Source organism: Lates calcarifer, linkage group LG18 (assembly GCF_001640805.2).
Source record: "Lates calcarifer isolate ASB-BC8 linkage group LG18, TLL_Latcal_v3, whole genome shotgun sequence".
In the NCBI taxonomy this organism is placed as follows: Eukaryota; Metazoa; Chordata; class Actinopteri; family Centropomidae; genus Lates; species Lates calcarifer.
In genome coordinates, this window is record NC_066850.1 from 12,383,297 (window position 1) to 12,403,923 (window position 20,627).

The following is a 20,627-nucleotide window of genomic DNA, read 5'->3' on the forward strand; positions in this document are numbered from 1 at the left end:
CAATTTTCTAATAGATAACAAACAAAATGCAGCACAAGACAAAATATTACAGTAAGTCAGAGAACAACAGATAACCAAACAAACAACAAACTAATCCAAGTAAAATAAGCAAATCCAGTCAAATAAAAAAAAAGGACACAAAGTATAAATAAAATCACATAAATAAGAAAAATTGGCCCATTTTCATTATAAAAAAGCAGGGCTACTTTCATTCTGCTGAATTGTATTTGACAAAACATCTCACTTGTTGGAGACGATGCCCTCTGCAAACTCGCAGACATGGACGAACAGCAGTGAGAAGGTGAGGATCCATCTCAGGTTGTGGCCAGGGAAATGAAGCCATGTGTTATGATGGATCTGGACCTTCGAGCTCTGACTACCCCAACCTGACAGACACAGAGAGAAAGAGACAGACACACAGAGAGAAAAATGTTAGGATGACTCTGTACTTGACAATGTTGAAAAATGTAATATGTGTGGAACTGGGTGTGAAAAGTTGGCCAACAAAAAGAGACTTTGATGCAATCACTGCCTCAAAAGGAGCACTGTTTTACCATGAACCACATATAATGTCCAAATTATGCCACAGTATTATACACTGGTTTACAGTCAAGTTACCACAGTGTGAAAATCAGACTGCAGAGACAAGTGGTTTGATGCATATAAATTGGGTGATAGTGTGGAAGTTCAGTTCCACAGCATTTAACTTGTCCTGATAAATGTTTCTAACTAGGTTTGTTTCTTCTCTTTAACGAAATGGACCGCAGCCATTTGAAGGCTCGGGGGAATGAGAGCATAAAAAACCAGAACCAGGAAGCATCAATTAGTGAGTCCTTGGGGAACAGGCTGAGGGCTTCTGGTCAGAACCATTCCCATAAACCACTGTACACTTGCACACACAACAAATAACTACCCATGCCTTCAGTACGAGTTATCTCTGCAACATAATGCAGCAAAAGCAAAGTAGGGAGGAGGTCTTTTCTGAGTATTACAGAACTGAACTAAATAAAATTACTTAACCACTCAATTTACTACTATATTTTCAGTAATTTTTTTTATATTCATTTTGGGAATTTTTATTGCTTCACTGTTGGTTTTACTATTTCCTGCAGCAACTGTCCAGTCTCCACTGGATCATTGGACATTTGCTCTAATCCCATCTTAACTGGTCTTCAAAGCTGCTTAATGTTCATATTAGTGACAAGGAAGTGTCTTATAAAGTGCGTGTGTGTGTGCGTGGTAGAGGGAGGGGGGTATATCACTCACACATCTGCTCTGCCTGCCAGATGACAGATCATTCACTTCTGTGCGACAGAGCAGTTTTTCTCTCACATTATAAGGGAGAAGACAAACAACTTAGAGAACCTTTAATGGAATGGTTTTCAAAAAAATAAACGTAACATTTTTTCAAAAAGGGGTCCATTGGGGGAAAGAGTTTTATGTTGATATTGGAATTTAAAATGGTTTATTCATCAAAATGATAAGGTTTCTTAATTTGTCATGAACTGAATTTGCATTTGCCAAAAAGATATTCCCTAGTGACTGTTTTACCCATAAACAGCTTCTAATCATTAGGATATATATTTAAATCATGATATGACATTAAATTATAAAACACTAGAGATTTAAGCTGCATGGCCTTCTCCTGTCATCCATATCCATCTATTTTCAAAACCTCTTATCCCACACAGGGTCACATGGGGCCACAGTCTATCCCAGAATGCACTGGTTCATCCCGATCAGTCACAGAGCCAATACACATACAGACAGAAAAGCATGTTCACTACTGCAAGTGTCCCATAATCACCTGCATCAAATACAATAATACAGTATATATGAAACAATCAGGACAAAGGTCAACATGTCTGTCTGACTCTGCTGCAGTGATCCTCAGTGGATTAGTTCTGTCCTGACAGCTGCACCGACTTCTGAGACTTTCCAGTAGAAAAGGTGAAACTTTAAGAGGCTTAAGCAGGAAACACTTAAAACATCTGTCAGAATATACATAACACAGACTGACCGTACCACTTAGGCCTTTTTCTGCAGAGGCACAGAAACTCGTCTGTGTACTTCATCTAGATAATTTTGTTCCAAAATACAGCCAGCACTTCTAAATATTTACTCCTGAAAATATTTGTTTTTCATTTTGCCCTTCAAAATAAAAGAATGGTCTTCAGTGGAAATATGTGGTTTTGTATGTGTGTGTGTGTGTGTGTGTGTGTGTGTGTGCGCACACACTTTTTTTTTTTTTTTTTTTTTTTGGAAAGTGTCCATCTAGTCATAGAGATCCAGACAAGGTTAAGTACTTATAACTTACTACAAAGGGTTGAGACTTTGTTAGTGTTTAAAGTTAGTTTAGGTTTAAGTCAAACTTGCTGTAATGATTAGTTGATCAGTCAATTGGCAGCAAATTATTCAGCAACTCTCTTGATAATCAAATAATTGCTTTCGTGATATTTTGTTTATATAGTGTCTACTTGATGCTTTTCTTTGTCACACATAATAGTAAAGTGAATATCTTTTAATTTTAGGACTGTTGATGAGACAAAACAAGACATTTGAAGATGTCATCTTGATCCATGGAAAAATTAGAACAGGCATTTTTCATTTATTGTCCTTTCACAGACAAAATGAAAAAGCAATTGATCAAAAGAATAACTTACAGATTAGTTGATAATGAAAACTGTTGGTTGCTGCCCCAGTGTTAATGCTGCGTTCAAATCACATGGGAAACTGTGATAATACAACTTACTTGATGGTTCAAAAGAATGACTAATGTCCTCATACCTCTCATCAACTACTAAAGAAAATCATCCTTTGTCAGTTAATTTATCAAATAAGGTATTCCACCTTTGGAATAACTGGACATGGCGATGATTAAAGGTTCAACATTTAAGACGTACCTAATTAGCAAAACATTTCAGTAAAAGTGGGAGAAGAAAGTCTGAAGTTGAGGAGACTGACGCTGATAGCATTTCTTAAAAGACAGAGTGTATGTTCATACACGTGTATGTGCATATATCTAATTAAATCACCTACCAATGAAGAGGATGGGAAAGGTGATGAAGAGCAGGAAGACATGGGGAACCAGGTTGAGAGCATCCACGAAGCAGCCATTGTTCAGCACGCCCTTGTCCACGCTATAGGCATTAACACCGTCGTCGCTGCCACAAAACGACAAGGCCATGCCCCCTCCCAGCTGCTCCACACAAGCCTCGAGTCAGTCTGTGAAAACACTGTTGTCATAATTGTTCCAAAATGTCAAAATAGGTGAACAGAAACTGTATTGTGTCGAACATTCTTTCATGATCTTTAAAGAGTCTGGGTCAGTAATAGTGTGTTGGCTTGACCTTTAGAGAATGGGTCCAACATTTTTGTGGCGTGTCACACATTCAAGTGCACACACTCACTTCCACAGAAACACAGATACACATTATTGTAAAGCATGAGAGCTATTTCAGTAGGCACTGCCCACCTACATGCCCCCAGGGTTATGATGCATTAACGTTAAATTAATATACGTGTTGGAAAGGCTCAGAGCTAGCTTTGACATTAGCTTGACAGACTGACAGGATGGGCTGCTTCATCCCAGCAGTCCTGACAAAAACTTAAGCTCAAAACAATACAAAGTTCTTAACATATTACTCCATAGTGTTACTAAAGCAATGAGTCACCACTCTACAGCAAAACACCATACTTGCACTGTATATTTTCAGTCATCAGAGTGCTAATAATTGGCTGAAGACAACAGCTAAAGGTGTCATTTTGCAGTTTAGCCAGCTCCCAAAATTAACATTAATCAGCTACAACTGACTGCAGACAGTCACTGTATAATTCATCTTCTTCTTACAGCTATATTGAAGATATCAGTGTGTCCTCTGAGAAGGCTTTATTAGCTAATTACTGACTAAATGATCAATTGATAGATTAATGATAAAAATAATTGTTAGCTGTAGCCCCAATGTTATTGGTGGCTTCAAAAGTCATAGAGTTAACTGCCAACTGCAAAACTTCATCGTGAGATTTGCTATATTTCTTACTTAATAGAAGTTACATTATAAATGTAAGGAACATAAGAATATTAATTTGATACCCTCCATTTGCTTTCTTATTGAGACATTTCGTTGAGCATACAGTGAGTTAGGATTTAGCGCTTTTTACAGGTTAACATCATGGTTCCATTCCAAACCAAAAACAAAGATGGCGACCGGAACAGCTGCACCTGACGGCCATCTCTGATTGGGTCGTGAGACGTAACTTGTAACTTGGTGCTATACTGTGGAGAAATAATCACGAATTTATCAAACTGATCATAAACGACTTTAATAACGTCCCAGAGCTGGTTTGAGATGTTTCTAGAAGATACCTCAGCTCCAATTGTGAAAACTATTAGAATCCACTATAAATGCCAGAGCTGAAACATGACCACAAGTGCTATGACAACAATGACTAATTTCTCTAAATGACAAAAAAGGCACAAAATTTGCTTCAAATAGACGAGTCCATAAGTACGGACAGTTGATTGGTACTGAAATGTCTTATATTAGAAAAAAGCAAACAAGCTTAGGTCGATTTTCAACTTTGATTTAAGACAACACCTGCATTTGATTACAGTCCCGTTAATCAAACCAAATTATTTCAAAATACCACATACGACTCTTACTAACACCGGAAAGCTAATTTACACAGCACTTAAAGTTAAATAAAGTCATTAGGTTAAGCTAGTTTCGTGAGAAAGACCAAATAATGTTAAAACACCGGAGTCTCTTACCTCGGAGAAAAGTGATAATCCTCACTGACACCGTTTCATTCCTGACGCCTCCTGATTTTTACCAAAAAAAAGTAAGAAAGCAGACAGAGAGAATGAAGAAGAGGAAAAGAAACAATTTACAGTCAGAGTTGGCGAGAAAAAAGTTGATTATTTTTAGCCCCGTAAGAGAATCAGCTGCTCCGCATACTGCTGTCTGCATTTGCCAGCTATATCAAGATACACTGGATACCGTATGAAATTTCCGGGAGTATCCTTCAGAATAAAAGACAACTAACAAAAAAATTAATACAACTTATTTCTTTTACTCACAGATTGGGAATGACACATAACTAAGAATCAAAACTATATATTTTCAGTTGAAGTACTATGGAATACTCAGATGTCTCCAAGAAATATAAAAACAACACGGAATATGCTTTTAATTGCTTTGTACACAGCCAAATTAAGCCACAAATGATCAGAAAGTGAGCTACAGGCCTGTGCTAAGCCTCCTGTGCTCCTCAGGGAAGTCTAGTTATAAGCAGCAGATTGATATTAAGATAATATATGACCCCCCCCCCCCCCCCCCCACACACACACACACACTAATTTGCAACAGATTAATTTCCCCACAAGGAATCCAAGGGGCTCTGGACCATGGTGCACATGCTGGATAAGATCATGTGTTATTTGTGCTCTAATGTTTTTTCTGATTGTTATGTATTGACTTAGGTTCTCATTTATAAACACCATTTGCAAATGTTTATTTCAACATTTCACACAGCATCAAACTGCATAATTATATCTAGTTTATTTTCATCTTCAAATCAAAACAGGTTAGTTTGTTTTTCCTCTGGAGAGAAAATCCTTTATTTTGAAGGTACATACTTCGTAATTTCCGGTATACGTTTAAGTAACTTCCGTGAACTTGATACAACGTTCCCTACTATCAGATTTCCTAACTAAAACCAGTTCAGTGGTGAGAAGGGGGTTTATTATGGGCTTCTTCAACAGCCAACTGACATGTCAGTTACACACAGTTGACAAACATGCAGCTGAAGAAATATCAACTCATCTGGTTACAGTTTTTGCACACAGTCCTCTTTGGGATCTAATAACTTGATTTCAACTTCTGCAGTACAACAAAATCATGATGATGCAGAAGTTATTTCTCTCTCTGGGTATTAGAATTCCTGGGAAATAAATTAAATGACGGCAACACGATGAACTAAAAGTACAAGATCTAATCCTCTGGCTCTAAGATTATCAATATTTCACAAAACATTGCTGAGAGCTGAGAGCTCTTCAATTTTTAAAAAGGCCCAAATTTCCAAGTGAATATATTCAGTTCTGAATGTTGTACCACACCATAAAAATATTACAGGTGAATAAACTACCCTTAAGAGATTATTTAAAAAAAAAATAAATAAACAACGTTTTGACATGTACATTGATTTATATTTACAATTAGTTACATTTTCCACGTCTACAATCTAAAACCTCACTGAGTCAGAGATGATGCAGGATTCACGCGTGAAACCGCTTCGCTGAGCATTAAAACGCATCTGACAAAGAGAAGACCTTGGATCCGGTCAGCAGAGCCCAGTGAAGCGAATACAATCGCCTTAGCTCTCGACTGCATTGTCAGTTATTTATACATCCTGCAGAATTCAGAGCGAAAAATTCCTTCACACTGTTATCATAAAAATATCAAAACGATGATGCAATATCAAACCACTGCCGTGCCTTTCGCGTATTGTACAGCATAACCTACAATAAGATTCAGTCGTCCCTTTGGGATGAACAATACTCCATTCAGAAATCAATCAATTTTAAGTTTTTACGGGTATAGACAGGTATGAATATGGATAAAACCTGACTTTGTGTATTTTTCGAGATCAGTCGGATCCTCTCTTATATTCGGCAAGAATAAAAACAATAAAGGCAGATATGTCTTGATACAACTTCTAACTTTTTGAACTGTCCTACCTGTGATTCCCTCAGCACCCCTCCACCTAAACTATCGTGTGCTGCAAGGGAGACCAGCATGGATCAAGCTAATATTTGGCTAAAATCTCAGTGTTTGGTGAAATGTATGATGCCGAAATGAAGATTCCTCTTCTCTTGATTCATACTTAACACGGAATCGAATTTTTAATCTGTACAGTTTTATTTATGGTTAAGGAGGCTTTAAAATCTAAGATTGTTCAATGAAGTCTGGTGTAGGCTAAATGTATCTTTCAAAACTGAGAACGTCGTGTTACACCACACTGAGGATGCTGTAGCCTGGTTGTGAATGACTGAAGGATCAAATACGAAAGCCTTACCAGGCACTTACCCGGCCTCTGACGCAGGTTTGTGGGCTCGTACTCGGGTCGAAACGTCCCTTCCCAAATCTTGACTCCAAAGGAGCGCGCGTCTCACAATATTGCAGTTTACACTGAAGGCACGGGGACAGGAAATGCCTATAAGTTACATTTGACAGTCGTGTCCGCTCAGATATGGTGTTATGGCGTTCAAGCAGCACCGCAGAAACACACATACTCACACACACGCTCTCAGATATGGAGGATGGCTTTTTCCGCTGAAATTTTTCATAATGCATGAAAACAACATGGGCAAATGTAGGTCAAATTAAAGCCGAATAAGCAGCACAGAGCTGAGTCGGCTTTTTTATTTTTAAAGATGCCGTTTGACGTGTGCAGCAGCTGTGGGCGGAGTGTACGGTGCCATTAAATCAATCAATCAGTGCACCTGAAGAAAGGTGAACCAGAAAGGACATTTAAAACAGTATCGTCGCTTGTACATGAGTAGTGATGTAACAAATATCGCATGTCTCAGTTTTAGCGGATTTAGTTTTGAAATATAACTTTAAATGCCTTGAACAAATGATATCTATTAAGGATGTCGGTCTCCGTTTACCTGAGCTGCATTTTATTTTGAAACGTGTCAGGTTTATTTACAGCATCAAACAGGAAGAGGGCGCTGTTCATACAAAACGTTTAAACTTGAAAGGAGTGATGAAAGCTTGCACAGAGTTGATGATAGGTGGTGGATAGAGGGAGTGGAAAGCTAATGTTAATGAGAAGGTCACGTTCAGCACATGATATATTTATAAAGGCAAAGGAGAAAAAAAAAACATGTTGTTACTAGCAAAGAGCACGTGCAGTAAGGGAAATCTTCAAAACTTTGCGCAACTCCCAAGCCTGGATGTGCCCTTTAAGATGTCAGCTAATCCTGAATCTTTTTCCTGCCTCCACCAGTTCTCAAATATATTGTCTTAAATTTAAAAAAAAATGTGTGCGTTACCATTTACCAGTCATAACCTACTACATAAATGATGTCCAAACTGTGAATGATAGAAAATAACTGAGGTTTGACTTATTTTCATGATTATCTTATGCCCAGAGGTTGGAAAGCTACAATTTCATGAGATAAAGGTGATAATACCTGAGAAATGTTTCCCACAGTCTCAATGATTATTTTACAAATGCCCAAAACTACTGTAACATGTGACTCCATGAAGAGGCTCAAACCCCACGGGTTAACAACCAGCCCAGGGGTTTGAGCCTTTGCTCCAGAGAGGGAGGCGGAGGTGGAGGGGTTCATATCTGTGTGTGTGTATGTGTGTGTGTAAGTGTGTGAGGGGTGAAATAGTGGGTGTGTGGGCGGAGAGATCAAGAGACATCAGCCACCATGACTGTATATGTGTGTGTGTGTGTGTTTACATCACAGCTAAGGGACAGTGTGAGGAGGTTCCCATCAACCAGTGTTTCCCAAGAAACTGTCAAGGGAAGAACTTGACCTCTGACCCCTACACACATACACACACTCACACACACACATGCATGTCATACCTCGTAACCCTTAATCTCCCCCAGGGTCTGACACACACTCCCACGTGCACTCTCTTCCCCTGTTTTTACACACATGGACACACGCACACACAGTAGGAAAAATCAGACAGCTGTTCAACTTTCAACTTTGACCTTTATGTCACCAGAGGAGGAAACAACACTTGTGACCCATCATCACAGAGCACCCACAATGACACCCATGGAGCAACTGCGAGACGTTCTAATTGCATTAAATATGCAGCAAAAACGGACCTTTATACCAACTAGTCAGATATCATAAGTGTGTTTTGTTCATAAATGTGTTTCTTAAACGTGTTTATGTGTCCTGCATCCATATGATGTTTGTTTGTGTGTGTGTGTGTGTGTGTGTGGTTATACTCTACAGCGTGAGAAAGCTTTCTCCTGAGGGAAGTGTTTGACCGACGTGCTGCCCCAGAACAGGAAGTGGAGATCATTCCCCTCTCTAGAACACACGCACATTTACACTCGCACCCTTGTGAGGACCTCTATTGTCATAATGAGTCATCTGGCCCCAACACTAACCTTTAACATCATAATGATGTGCAGAATGCTGACCATCACCTAACCTAAGCCTAATTCACAGACTAACAGAAAGAGAAAAAAAACTTCCAACTACCAAAAATGTCCTCACTCTTGAGAAATATCTTTGCTTTTTGTCCTTGTCCTTTTGTCTTTGGTTTCTTTAACTGCCTTCTCTTGCTCTCCAAAATGTTCTAACACTATGAGTCTGCAGCCATGCTGGTGGCTGTGTGAGCAGAGGTGTAACTATCATATGGAACTAACGCAGCTGCACTGGGTCCCCAACTGTTCAGACCCTTTTTTGTCAATTTATCTAGTACTCTATTAGCCAGGTTATTTGCTTCATGGTGTTCTTGTTGTCATTCATTCATTCACCAAATTTACACCTTCATTTTCCAAAATGTTTTTACTTTCCAAAAACTTTAAATAAATTTTTACACTTTGTAAAAAAAAAAAAGTTTTAAAAAGTGTCCTTGTTTTCCAAACTGTTCCAAAAGTGTTCACCTTACTATCCTAAATTGCTTTCATTTTGCATAATGTCCTCACTTTGCCAAATACCTTCTAAAAAGCACTGTCCCCCAAAAAAATCTTCACTTTGAAATTTGTCCTTGCTTTCAAAAATGTCTTTACCTTCTTTCACTTTCCAAACAAAAGAGAGAGACAATATGAATATGTAGAACTCTGTCAAGTATGAAGACATTTTGATATTGAAAAGAAAAAACATACCAAAATACAGAATTTTTCTAAAAATGTAATTAAAAAAAAAAGTCCAATGTATAAAAATGTCTCCACTTTCCAAATTACCTTCACTTGTCAATAAATGTCCTAAAACATCCTTATTTCCAAAATGCTAGAAGGGGTTCTACCCTCTAAAAATGCCCCCAATCACCAAAAACACTTCCCTTTCCAAACTGTCTTCATTTACCAAAAATGTTCTTTCTTTGCCAGTCAGTCTCACTTTCAAAAAATGTCCTCACACTCTAAAAGTTTCTCTCACTTTCCTTAATTGTACTCAATTTTCAAAATGTTCTCATTCTCCTAAAATGTTCTTACTCTCCAAAAACATCTTCTCTTTCCAAAAATGTCTTCACTTTCCAAAAATGTCCTAATTTGAAAAAAAAAAGTGACAGAGATAATAATTATAGGAGTAAATCATGACAGTGACAACATTGTGCAGAGTGAAGATACTTTCAATTTTGAAAGGGAAAAAAACAAACAAAAAAACTAAACAAAGTATGATATTCCCAAAAGTATGATAATTTTCCATAAATTTCCAAAAATGTCCTCAATCGCCAAAAACACTTCCCTCTGTCTTCCCACACTGTCTTCATTCACCAAAAATGTTCTTGCTTTGCCAAACAGTCTCACTTTCCAAAAATGTCCTCACTCTGCTGCTCTAAAACTAGAACAGGTCCTCACAAAGCATTAGCTTTAAATCTGCCCTGCCACCTTTTGGTGACTAGTGCTCCTGTAGCATCAAAGCTTTAAATCAAACTTGAAACTGAAATGTTAATAAAAAATTGAGTCACCATCCTTTGAAGTTTTCATCATATCCTCCACCAGCCAGGAGGTGACAGAGTATTGTTTTCTCTGACACTTGAAGGTTGTCAGACACAGCAGAGATAGCAGGCAGCAGGAAAACCATGATTATGCATTCAAAACTTTTCTTTATTGGATTATTCTGCTAGGTGAAGCCTATTATTCAGCAGTAGCCAGCCGTTAAAGCTCAAAATGAAAGGATGCCAATCTGAGCACGACGTGATTCCTGTGGATTAAAGGAAATTAGTTCCATTTTTAGTTCCAACAGATGTGACAGAGGCAAGATGGATGAGGGGGGAGGAGAAAGGAAAAACAAAGAGTGACAACTCAATGCTGCTGAGGTCACAGCCAACGGAGATCCTGTCAATTCAAACTGTTATAAATATCAGGGATGTGGTGAAGGTAAAGCCACAAATTACCCACCTACTCACTTGTGCAGTCAAACCTGACACCTTTGTATGACATAAATTCGTAGAACATGTCAAAGTAAGAGGTAAAAAACGTAGTTATAAAGACAACAATGGATGTTTTTATGATAACACCTGAAGGTCGTGACTTAGCCGTCTATCCTGTCTCACCACTGCATTAACAGCATTACACACTTAAATGCACAAAGTCACTCATCTGGTATGCATCAATCAAAAATAATTTGGGTTGTCAGAATATATTTGCATCAAAACAACAGTTGTCTCTCTGTCAGATGCTCAATTTACAAATCCTCCATAAAATAATGCTTCATTCTGAGCTCCTTCTCATTGCATTTATTCTTTCCCTGCATCTGTTCCTTACATCTGTATTTTATAGTGCTTCACTACAGAGGCACCCAAACATTAATTGCTGGACATTAATTATTAAAACTAAGGGCATAAAAGTGACTTGTCTTTATTTATAGGGCATCCATGGGCAATTATGAGCTCCCATAGAGAAATAATACTGTGAGGTGACAATATAGAATCCACTTCCAGAACCCAAAGTATATGTCCATATACTTTTGACCATATAATGTACCAACATTTCTTAGAATCACTCTGGGAACTGAAATTACTTCACATGTGCACACTGATATGGAAACGCTGTTTCACAGAGGAAAGGGAAATAAATCTGGATTCTTTTTAAAAATGTATTTCCAAAGCCAGGCTTGCATTAGAGAGAGATGGCAATCAGAACTGATGCAGAGCTTTGGTCAGACTTGTGTCCAGACAGCTTGTCATACAGACTGGTTCATTACAGTCATCACCAACTGCAAAGACAGCATGGATGCAAGGATGCAGATCTGTATACATACATCTTGACAACTTGAACTTGACAAAAAGAAGTGTAGTCAAGGGTTAGTTGTACTATAGCTATGTTAAAATCCAGGCTGATAATTACACCCTTCATTTAGCATACACTACAGAGCAGATTTCCATATATTTGTTACATAATTTTTCCCTCCTCTATGTGGCCTGTTCACATGAAACACACTTCAGCCACTAGAGGGTGTTCTTGCTTTAAGTATGTTAAGTAGAACAGCAGCAGAGCAGTGCGCACTTCAAAGTTTATTTGCAGTTGTGTGACCTTTCAGGCCCTTACAGGGGTCCTGTTAACCCAGGTTGGGAATCATTGTCCCATCTCTTTGATTAAGATTCTTCATAGCACTGCAGAGGCCTTACCCACTAACATGCACACTGTAACTGCTGCATAGTACAATCACTAGATGTTAACATCAAAAAATGGTGCAGGGGTTTTAGCACACAAGAAGTGCTTAACATATAATCATAATTTTATAATGTAATTCACTATTTCGTTTATTTTCATAAAACCTTTGGACTTGTCATCAGAACTTATTCTGTATCGTTTTCCATACTTTGCTATAGTCTTAAATCTCATTTACAACTCTACCTGTTTGTATATGGTAATTGTGTTGTGCTTCCCAGAGGCCAGAGAGGTGGATTTGAAGTTCATTGTAATAAAGGACTGTTTCTCTGTTTATTTTCTGCTCAAAGAGTGCCTTGGAACACCTTCCTTTTGATTTATGGCCTCAGAGTATCTATCCTGCACAGCTCAAAGGACAGGTCACAGATCCACCTACAGTATACTGTAACATCATATGTGAAGTTATTTATTTCTGTGCTGAGCGTGCTTCTCGGTTTTCAGCAAAAACTTGCGGCAGCCTTGGGCAAAAATCCAGATAGGACGTTCTCACACTGGCATGCAGTGTTCAGGTCAGTCTTCATCAAGGACAGAGGGGTGCTGGGAGCAGCGATTAGTGAGCATTGTACTCATATTCAAACTTTATTCACAGTTAGAGCCAGAGAGCTGCCAAAAAAGAGAATCATATCTTGGAAACAACATTTAGTCCTTTAACTATGCAACATTTACTGTCTCTGACATACCACAACAACATGTAACAACATGAGATGACATGTAAAATAATATAAAACTATTACCAATATAAACTATGAGGTGCTCTTCAGTAATAGTATCAGTAACAAAAGAGAAATGTTTAATATTCCAGTTATGTTGGAAATCAAGGACTTTATGGACCCACTGTTTTTTTTTTTTTTGCCAGAGGCATCTTTAACCCCCTCAAGAGGGCAGCAATTGAGACTCATGAAACATACAGGGGTTCATTACGCTAGCCATGTTCACAATAATAGACTCAAGGTTAATGTTAGGGAACATGGTTTTCTAATGATTTTACTGGCTGTGTTAACCACTCATACTAGGATTTTTAACTTAATGTTTTAGATGAAGGATATTAGTCATCAGACGTCTGGATCTGAAATTATCAGCTTGACTTGCAGCCCCTTTGAGAAGTGCTGTGCCCTGCAAACATTGGTGGAGAAACAGATTTTTAATGTGAAACTTTATTGAGTAAGGACAAAATACAAAAACAAATTTAAGGTCAAAGATGTCTTAATGTGTTTATTCAACATCGTGCTTGTAATAACTTCAACACATTGTGACTGGAAAAGAAAAATGAAAGACACCAAAACAAGAGGACAAACTCTCCATTTGTATAAACATCTTTTATTGGATATTTTGGACTACTGAGATCTGGATTTTCTGCCCACCTCTCCACTTCCTCAGAAGAGTCACCGATTTGGGCTCCAGTCCAGTCCAGACCAGTTGGTTTCTGGTTACTGGTCATATGTTTCTGTCCATTTCAAAAATCTACACTTGGTCCAGTCCATCCAAACCATTCGTTTCCTACAATGATGTTACAAGAATAAACAATGGGAAAGTTGTATTTGATGTACAAACTGTTACAATGGTATAAACACATATAACCTTTGTGATGTTGATAACAACATCAGTGCTAATGGGCATTTTTCTGTGTAACATTCAAAAATCTCTCAAAACCGTTGTTTACTTGTGCCTCATAAAACATTATTTTTCAAATACACCAGTTTAACATCATAAAAACACACATATCCTCAAATTAGCGGACAAATAAATCTACTTACAGTGAAGGCTCAGTTCCTTGTGCTGGTCCTTCATCCAGTCATTACACATCAACATTTTGCTGTACCTCTGAAAACCACTGACTTAAAGATCACATACGCAGTTCACTAAATCTTTCATCACTAAACTGTTGTGGAGCATGGGGATTATACAGATAACAGAGCTGTGTGTTAAGTAAAACCAACACTTTTAACAGGTTTGTGCCAAACATTTTTTCCACCATCCATTATTCACAATCCAGTACGCTAAGACAAAGGTTTGTAATGAACAATGAATTTGTTTTTGAGAAATCACAACATTTCCCCAAAACATGAGATCAGGTGAGTTTTTAAAATGTCTTTACAAAGACATCAGCCTAAATGTTCTTTCACCTATATTTTCTTGATTTTTTAAAATATTATTTAATTGCACTTGTTTGCATGAAATGACTGCATACGTTGCAACATAAATTCCCGCAAAGCCAAAATAATCTGCAGACTCCAGTTTTACATTCGACAATCGAAAAGTCCCGCCCCCATCTCCTGGCTAGCCTCTGTTCCATTCACATCGCTATGGTTTTCTCAAAAAGGATTTCTTTCATCATTTGCCTGAAAAGCTTAAAATATAATCATGTTCAAAATCATTATATCATTATTAAACAGCATTTATCAAGTTTCAAGTCAGATGTGTTGACTGTTCTCTGTTATTTCACTCATTTCTCTAAACAGGTCATATATTACCAACATTAGTTTTGTCAGTTGGTTCATTTAGCTTCATAGTGGCATTGCTAAGTAATGACTGCAATGATTAGTTTATTAATCAATTGTTTCAGTTATTTTTCAGGTAAAATTGAAAATCTGGATATATTTTGACTATATTTTGACTTTTAGACTGATGGTGGTTGTTTAATCCAGAAAATAATCAGCATATTAATTAAGTCATAAAAATAATCATTAGTTATTAATTTAGTGATGAGTAATAAACACTTAATGTTAGGATGAGGTGAAGTTTGAACTTACTTAACAGCTGGTGCAACCGGATGCACTTTATCTGTGTTAGTTATGCATGCCTGCCACTGAAGAAAAATCTACTGAATGATTTCTGACTAGATGTGACATAAATCCTATTTGGATTTTCAAGAGTTTTGGGAAAGAAATTGATCATTGTGATGGTACAGCTGTTGAAATTTGTATTTGTACAAGCTTTAAAAACATTTCACAGTAACTCTGCCCTCTCTAGAATACTTACATAGATTCTATTGTGGTCTCTGAGTTAAGAACCACAAACATGCAGTAAACCTACAATATGTGTTTCTAGACATCTTTTTTGGCTTTTCCTTCCAAATCTACTTCCAGTTCTACTCTTTAAGGCACTCGCTGGTGGCAAAAAGAAGGCAGAAAGAAGCTAGTGTTGGCTGTGGAATAGAAATATAATAAGAGTTAAACTGCGTAAAATACTGTTCTTAACACAAAACTGATGTCTCATATTTTACAATTAATAAACTATATTAGTAAGTAGAGATTGCACTCAGATCAGCAACACAAAGTCATACAACGTTTTTTCAAAAGGATTTAAAGAGCTGAACATCAAAAGCAAATGCGGCAGTTGGCTTTGATAAAGCTGGTGAAACTTTGCAAAAGATCTTATGACATCTGAGTGTCAGAGCTAGCGCTGAAAACAACCTCCAAAAAGTTTCACATTTCCAGAGTTTTTGTAAAAGTACCACCAGATTATTTAATACACAATTGTTTGTTCCCCTCATTTCTGCCTACACTCATCAAACATACAACTCAAATGACAGCCCAAGCCTTGGAAATTATACACACTACAACACACACACAATAGTTCCTTGAAATTATTTGGCACCAAAGTGGTTTTCATAAACAAATTTCTGAGAAATGCCCAGAAGAAAGCTTATGAGGAAAACAAAACAGGCTATGATGTGTTTATTTCAGTCTTTGTATCTGGAGGTCATGTGGTGCCAAATTCTGGTCAAAACCTTGCAGTGTGTCCATCCACAGTTTAAGGAATTCAAGACATGAGTACAAAGATACAGCACCAGCCTTAAGGTCGTATTGCTTCAGAATTTAAAGATGCAGTTTGTAAGATTTGAAAGCTCTGGGGAATCAATAAATCAAGCTTCCACAGAAAAAAAACCCAAAACAAAAAAACAAAGCACTTCTGCGGTAAAAAAAATTCCTTCTTTCCCAGAAGGCGAAGGATTTATCGTCCAACTTACAAACTGCATATTTAATCTTTGATATTAACTCAAGCACTACATAAAGCACGTTGTCTGGGCTCAGAAGGCAAAGAATAATGCAGATATATGATGATTCTACAGTGACGATGAATAATATGAAGCATAGGAGATAAATGAGTTTATGCTTCAGCTGCACTTAAACCCAAAGACTGCTGCAGATTTTCTAATAGTTTGGTCCACAATTCAGTCACTTACAGAGTGGTCTGTAATATAAATGACCATAAGGTTTTTGTATTAAAAATGTATTTTTTTTCTCCCAAATTTCTCTGATTAAGAGTTTACATACACATATTTTTCTCATTCTGCTTTACTGATTTTTTTCCTTACAATGTCTGCGTAGGTTTCAGCGAGCCAGACAAAAAACTAATGCAGTCTATTTCTGATTAAACAAACCTCATGCACATTATGAAACATTTAATGGACAGAATAAGGAGGAGGAAATCATCAGGAGGCACATGCATGTCCACAGAGTCTTTACAGGTGCCGGGAAATAATAATTTGCACAAAAATATGAAAACAAAAACAGAAAAAATATCAAAAAATGGAGAAAAGAGTTTGCAGGTGTTTTTTGTAGCTCGATACAGAGAATAATTAATTGTTTGGAGACATTCAAATTTTTGGCTGTGTGTTTTAAATATATGTACTGACTGCATTACCCTGGTGGAAGAAAATTTAAGTCTAACTGTGTCTAGAAAAACAGATTTTTATTCAGTTTTAATCTTGCAGCTCTAACAATACTATCGATGCACGATGGAGAAACAGGGCCAATAATAACTGGATTTAATACATAACACTTTACTACTTTAATTTTTGATTTATTTTAATAATTGTTGTGGGATCCATGTCTACTCAGTCTTCACACTGAAGTCATTTTCTCTTATCTGTGCAGCTAAACAGAGAAAAATGCAGTGGTATCTATGAAGGGAGTATTACAAAAGAGATCATACATAATATAAAAACAAAGACAAATCTCACTTAAAGTGTTTGGCTGGTTACACCACATGATTAGGCAGTCATGATTTTTCACAGGAAGTAAAAACAAGCTGGTCCTCACTTACCACATATTTATGCACAGGATAGGACATTGTGGACCCTGATTAACACTTCAAAAAGAAAGTGGCACTGTACCAGTCCATTAAAAAATAAAAATTTCATATTGTATATGGAAATGCAAAGCCTGTGCTTAAAGCCTGCGCAGAAAGAATAATACTAAACAACAAACTAAAACAGCATGAAATGATTCAGCTGTGATTCGAGGCAACAGCACAGTGTCATCAGCATAAAAACACATACTGCAGCTAATCAGATCTGATTTAGCCATGATACAAGAAAAGCCTATGTTGTGGTTTGATTTTTGGGCTTAATTTTAGTCATCGTACCCTGAATTCACTCTCCTCAGTTGTGCTGTCAAAACCAAACCAAGACCCCTGATTGGCCAGTGGTACGTACCGTAGTGGGTTTTCATTGGTTTTCATTATTTTTCATTTGAGCTCGCTTGAAGGTAAAAATTCATCAAAGCAGGATGAAAACTGTTCTCTGTGGCTGACAAGAGATGAGATTTTCCTTGTTACCATTTTGTATGAAGTCAGAAAAACTGATCTCAGATCAGATCATTTAGAGGCAAATTCAACTCAAGTCTACAGTTTATAGATGAAGAAAGTGGTCACAGAGCATCCTGAAGCTGTGCAATTCCAATCCCAACTTCCAAATGCATTAAGTGGCAAAAAGTAAATATTTGGTAATGTGTCTTAACTTCACTTATATTCTTCAATTATCAAAAAATCTTCAATCTTCATTCTTCGTGTGGCACTTCTTCTCCTCACTTTTTATATCGTTAAATTAGAATTTGTGGTGTAGAGAAGCCAAACACAGAAACAACTTCCAGCTAGGGTCCGGGGTTTACGCAAACCAATACCCTAGCTACCATTATAAAAATAACCCTTTGATTTCACAGAGCTCCCATCTGCAGCCATATTACTGTCGCCATTTTCAATCCCTCCTTGATGTTTGTTTTAGGATGCCCAGTGGAAGTACGCCATACTGCAGTAGACATCAGTGCTTCAGTTTGCACCACTCTGAGCATGTTTTTAACACTTCATTTGCCCAAAATTTCCATTCCTTAGCTCTCCTAGAGTCCCATAATTCCACCTTCTTCAGTCCATTTGTGGTCAACAGCTTCCTGTGGCTCCACTAGCCTCTCCCACTTCAGTCCTTACATGGTCAAACATTCAGGTGAGTCCGCAAGCTCATTCTCTTTTGAGTCCTTAAATGGAAAACAACATCCTGTGTTTTAGTAGCCGTTAACATTCTGATGCCTCCAGGAGGTCAGAGGTCAAAGATCAGTGACCTTGTTCTCCAGGGCGGCAGCAATCTGTTGGAGGCGGAGGGTGAGCTGTTTATTCTGGGCTGCTGGATCCTCGTCCAGCGACTGGATGATCTGAGGGAGACAATAACACAAAATTTAAAATATCCATCTTTTTCAACCAGTGATGGAAAAGTACTCTTTTACTTACGTGAATATACCAATACCACAATGAATAAATAGTCTGTTGCAAATAAAGTCTTGCATTTAAAATTTAGTAATAGTACATCAGTAGAGGTATCAAAATATACTTAAAATATCAAAAGTTTCCATTAGGGCAGAATGGCCCATTTCAGTATAATTTATATCGAATTAAAATGAATTTGTAGTGAGTAATTATTATTTACAATAACAAAAACATTTGATACAAGATTTTATGACAAAACATCCCCACCATCCATTGTAGCAAAAAAATAACTTGCATAACTTTAAGTTGCACAAATTGCTGCAATGTCAAGTGTGATTAAATTAAAAAAAGTAAATGGCCAACACAAAACTCAATCCACAAAAATCCTGCATTTATTTTTCTCTTTTATCTTATGGATTCCTTACCACAAACAGAAGCAGAAATGTAACTCTATCTACTAAAATTTTGAGAGACATTTTCTCACCACATCATAGTACTTGCTGGCGTACTGGTACAGCTGATGTAAGGCCACCTGGGTGTTCAGCTTGTCTGTGTGTTGCTGTAAAGTAGAAACAAAGGTGCAATATTAAAACAGTTGAAATTCTCTGAAGTAGACACCAGTATGTTGCCATTCTTACATTCATTGAACACCTGAGTGTGCACACACTCTAATATGAAAGAAACTTGGAGACAGAGTGGCTAGTAAAATTGTTCTCTGGATGGGCTGGTGAGCTAAAAATTTTATTCTGGGAACTGCTGAGAACATTTCCTATTATATATATTATACATCTTAAATATCAGTACCATAGCTCCCTCTGAAATCTAGTAGAGATGAAGTATAAAGTAGCATAAAATGGGACTATCCATGTTATATTCAGATACTGTGGACTGACAAACTGGTACCTGGTAGAAGGAGACACCATAACTTACCACATGATAGCAGTGCTGTTACCAGGCAAATGTCCACTGCATTAACAATAGCAGTTATAATATTAAAAACTACAACACACACACACACACACACACAGACAGCGGTTCATACCCTGGACACCTCAGCAAGGTGTGTATTCATGTCCTGGTCACTGACTGGAACCATTTGTCTGATGCCTTTGTAGTAACTAGGGACACACACAAACCATCAACAACATGTTATCCAATCACTTACAGTTTTCAATTATATCAAGTGATTAAAAAAAGCATTGAAATATGTATCAAAAACCTAATAACATGCTGCAATATTTTCTGTTGATACAAATCATCACTTTCTAATAATAAATAAAAATGATTTATGATGGTACTGGTGGTACCCAAAGAGACTTTAGAGAAGCATCAAACCACATTAGACACTTTAAATGGATATCTCATTAATCTAAGATCAATCACCATTATATGAAAACTGATCTGTGAAGCATTAAATACTGTCCAGCACCTGTCCAGAACACTGTAGATACTGCAGCACTGTCTTATTATTTTGTAACTCATATTTCCATTCATGTAAATTCACAAAATATGTTCTCGTCACTATGAAATTAAAAGAAAGTGTGTTTAACATTCAGTTTGTGCCACATTTACTCTCTCACTCTCTGCTTATCACTTCACCCTATATTAATAATATTCTGTAATAACTAATGGATGCACATGTAGCCCAGCTCTCTACTATACACACATCTATTTATTTTCAGTATATTTAAGAATACTCACTCGTCCACCATCTTCTTGTATGTGGAGATCTCTTTTGCATAGAGCAACTTGTTGCTGGGAGACTC

The 20,627-nt window shown here is 37.3% G+C and overlaps 2 protein-coding genes across 4 annotated transcripts in view; both read right to left on the reverse strand.

Annotated features, from left to right (window-relative positions):
- Positions 1–7,281, reverse strand: part of abcc9 (ATP-binding cassette, sub-family C (CFTR/MRP), member 9) — a 50,712-nt gene extending 43,431 nt beyond the window's left edge. The window contains exons 1-4 of the mRNA XM_018694896.2: positions 7,089–7,281; positions 4,772–4,822; positions 3,040–3,236; positions 245–386 (exon numbers count right to left, since the gene is read on the reverse strand). Coding sequence (XP_018550412.1) covers positions 245–386; positions 3,040–3,187 — 290 coding nt within the window. The 5' untranslated portion in view covers positions 3,188–3,236; positions 4,772–4,822; positions 7,089–7,281. The remainder of the gene's footprint in view (positions 1–244; positions 387–3,039; positions 3,237–4,771; positions 4,823–7,088) is intronic.
- A 6,397-nt stretch (positions 7,282–13,678) lies between these two features.
- LOC108895936 (plexin-B2) overlaps positions 13,679–20,627 on the reverse strand; it is a 151,347-nt gene continuing 144,398 nt past the window's right edge. For all 3 annotated transcript variants that reach the window (XM_018694950.2, XM_051077833.1, XM_051077834.1), the window contains 4 exons: positions 20,563–20,627; positions 19,904–19,979; positions 19,346–19,420; positions 13,679–18,809 (listed from right to left, as the gene is read on the reverse strand). In XM_018694950.2, the coding sequence (XP_018550466.1) occupies positions 18,705–18,809; positions 19,346–19,420; positions 19,904–19,979; positions 20,563–20,627 (321 nt within the window). In that variant the 3' untranslated portion in view covers positions 13,679–18,704. The remainder of the gene's footprint in view (positions 18,810–19,345; positions 19,421–19,903; positions 19,980–20,562) is intronic.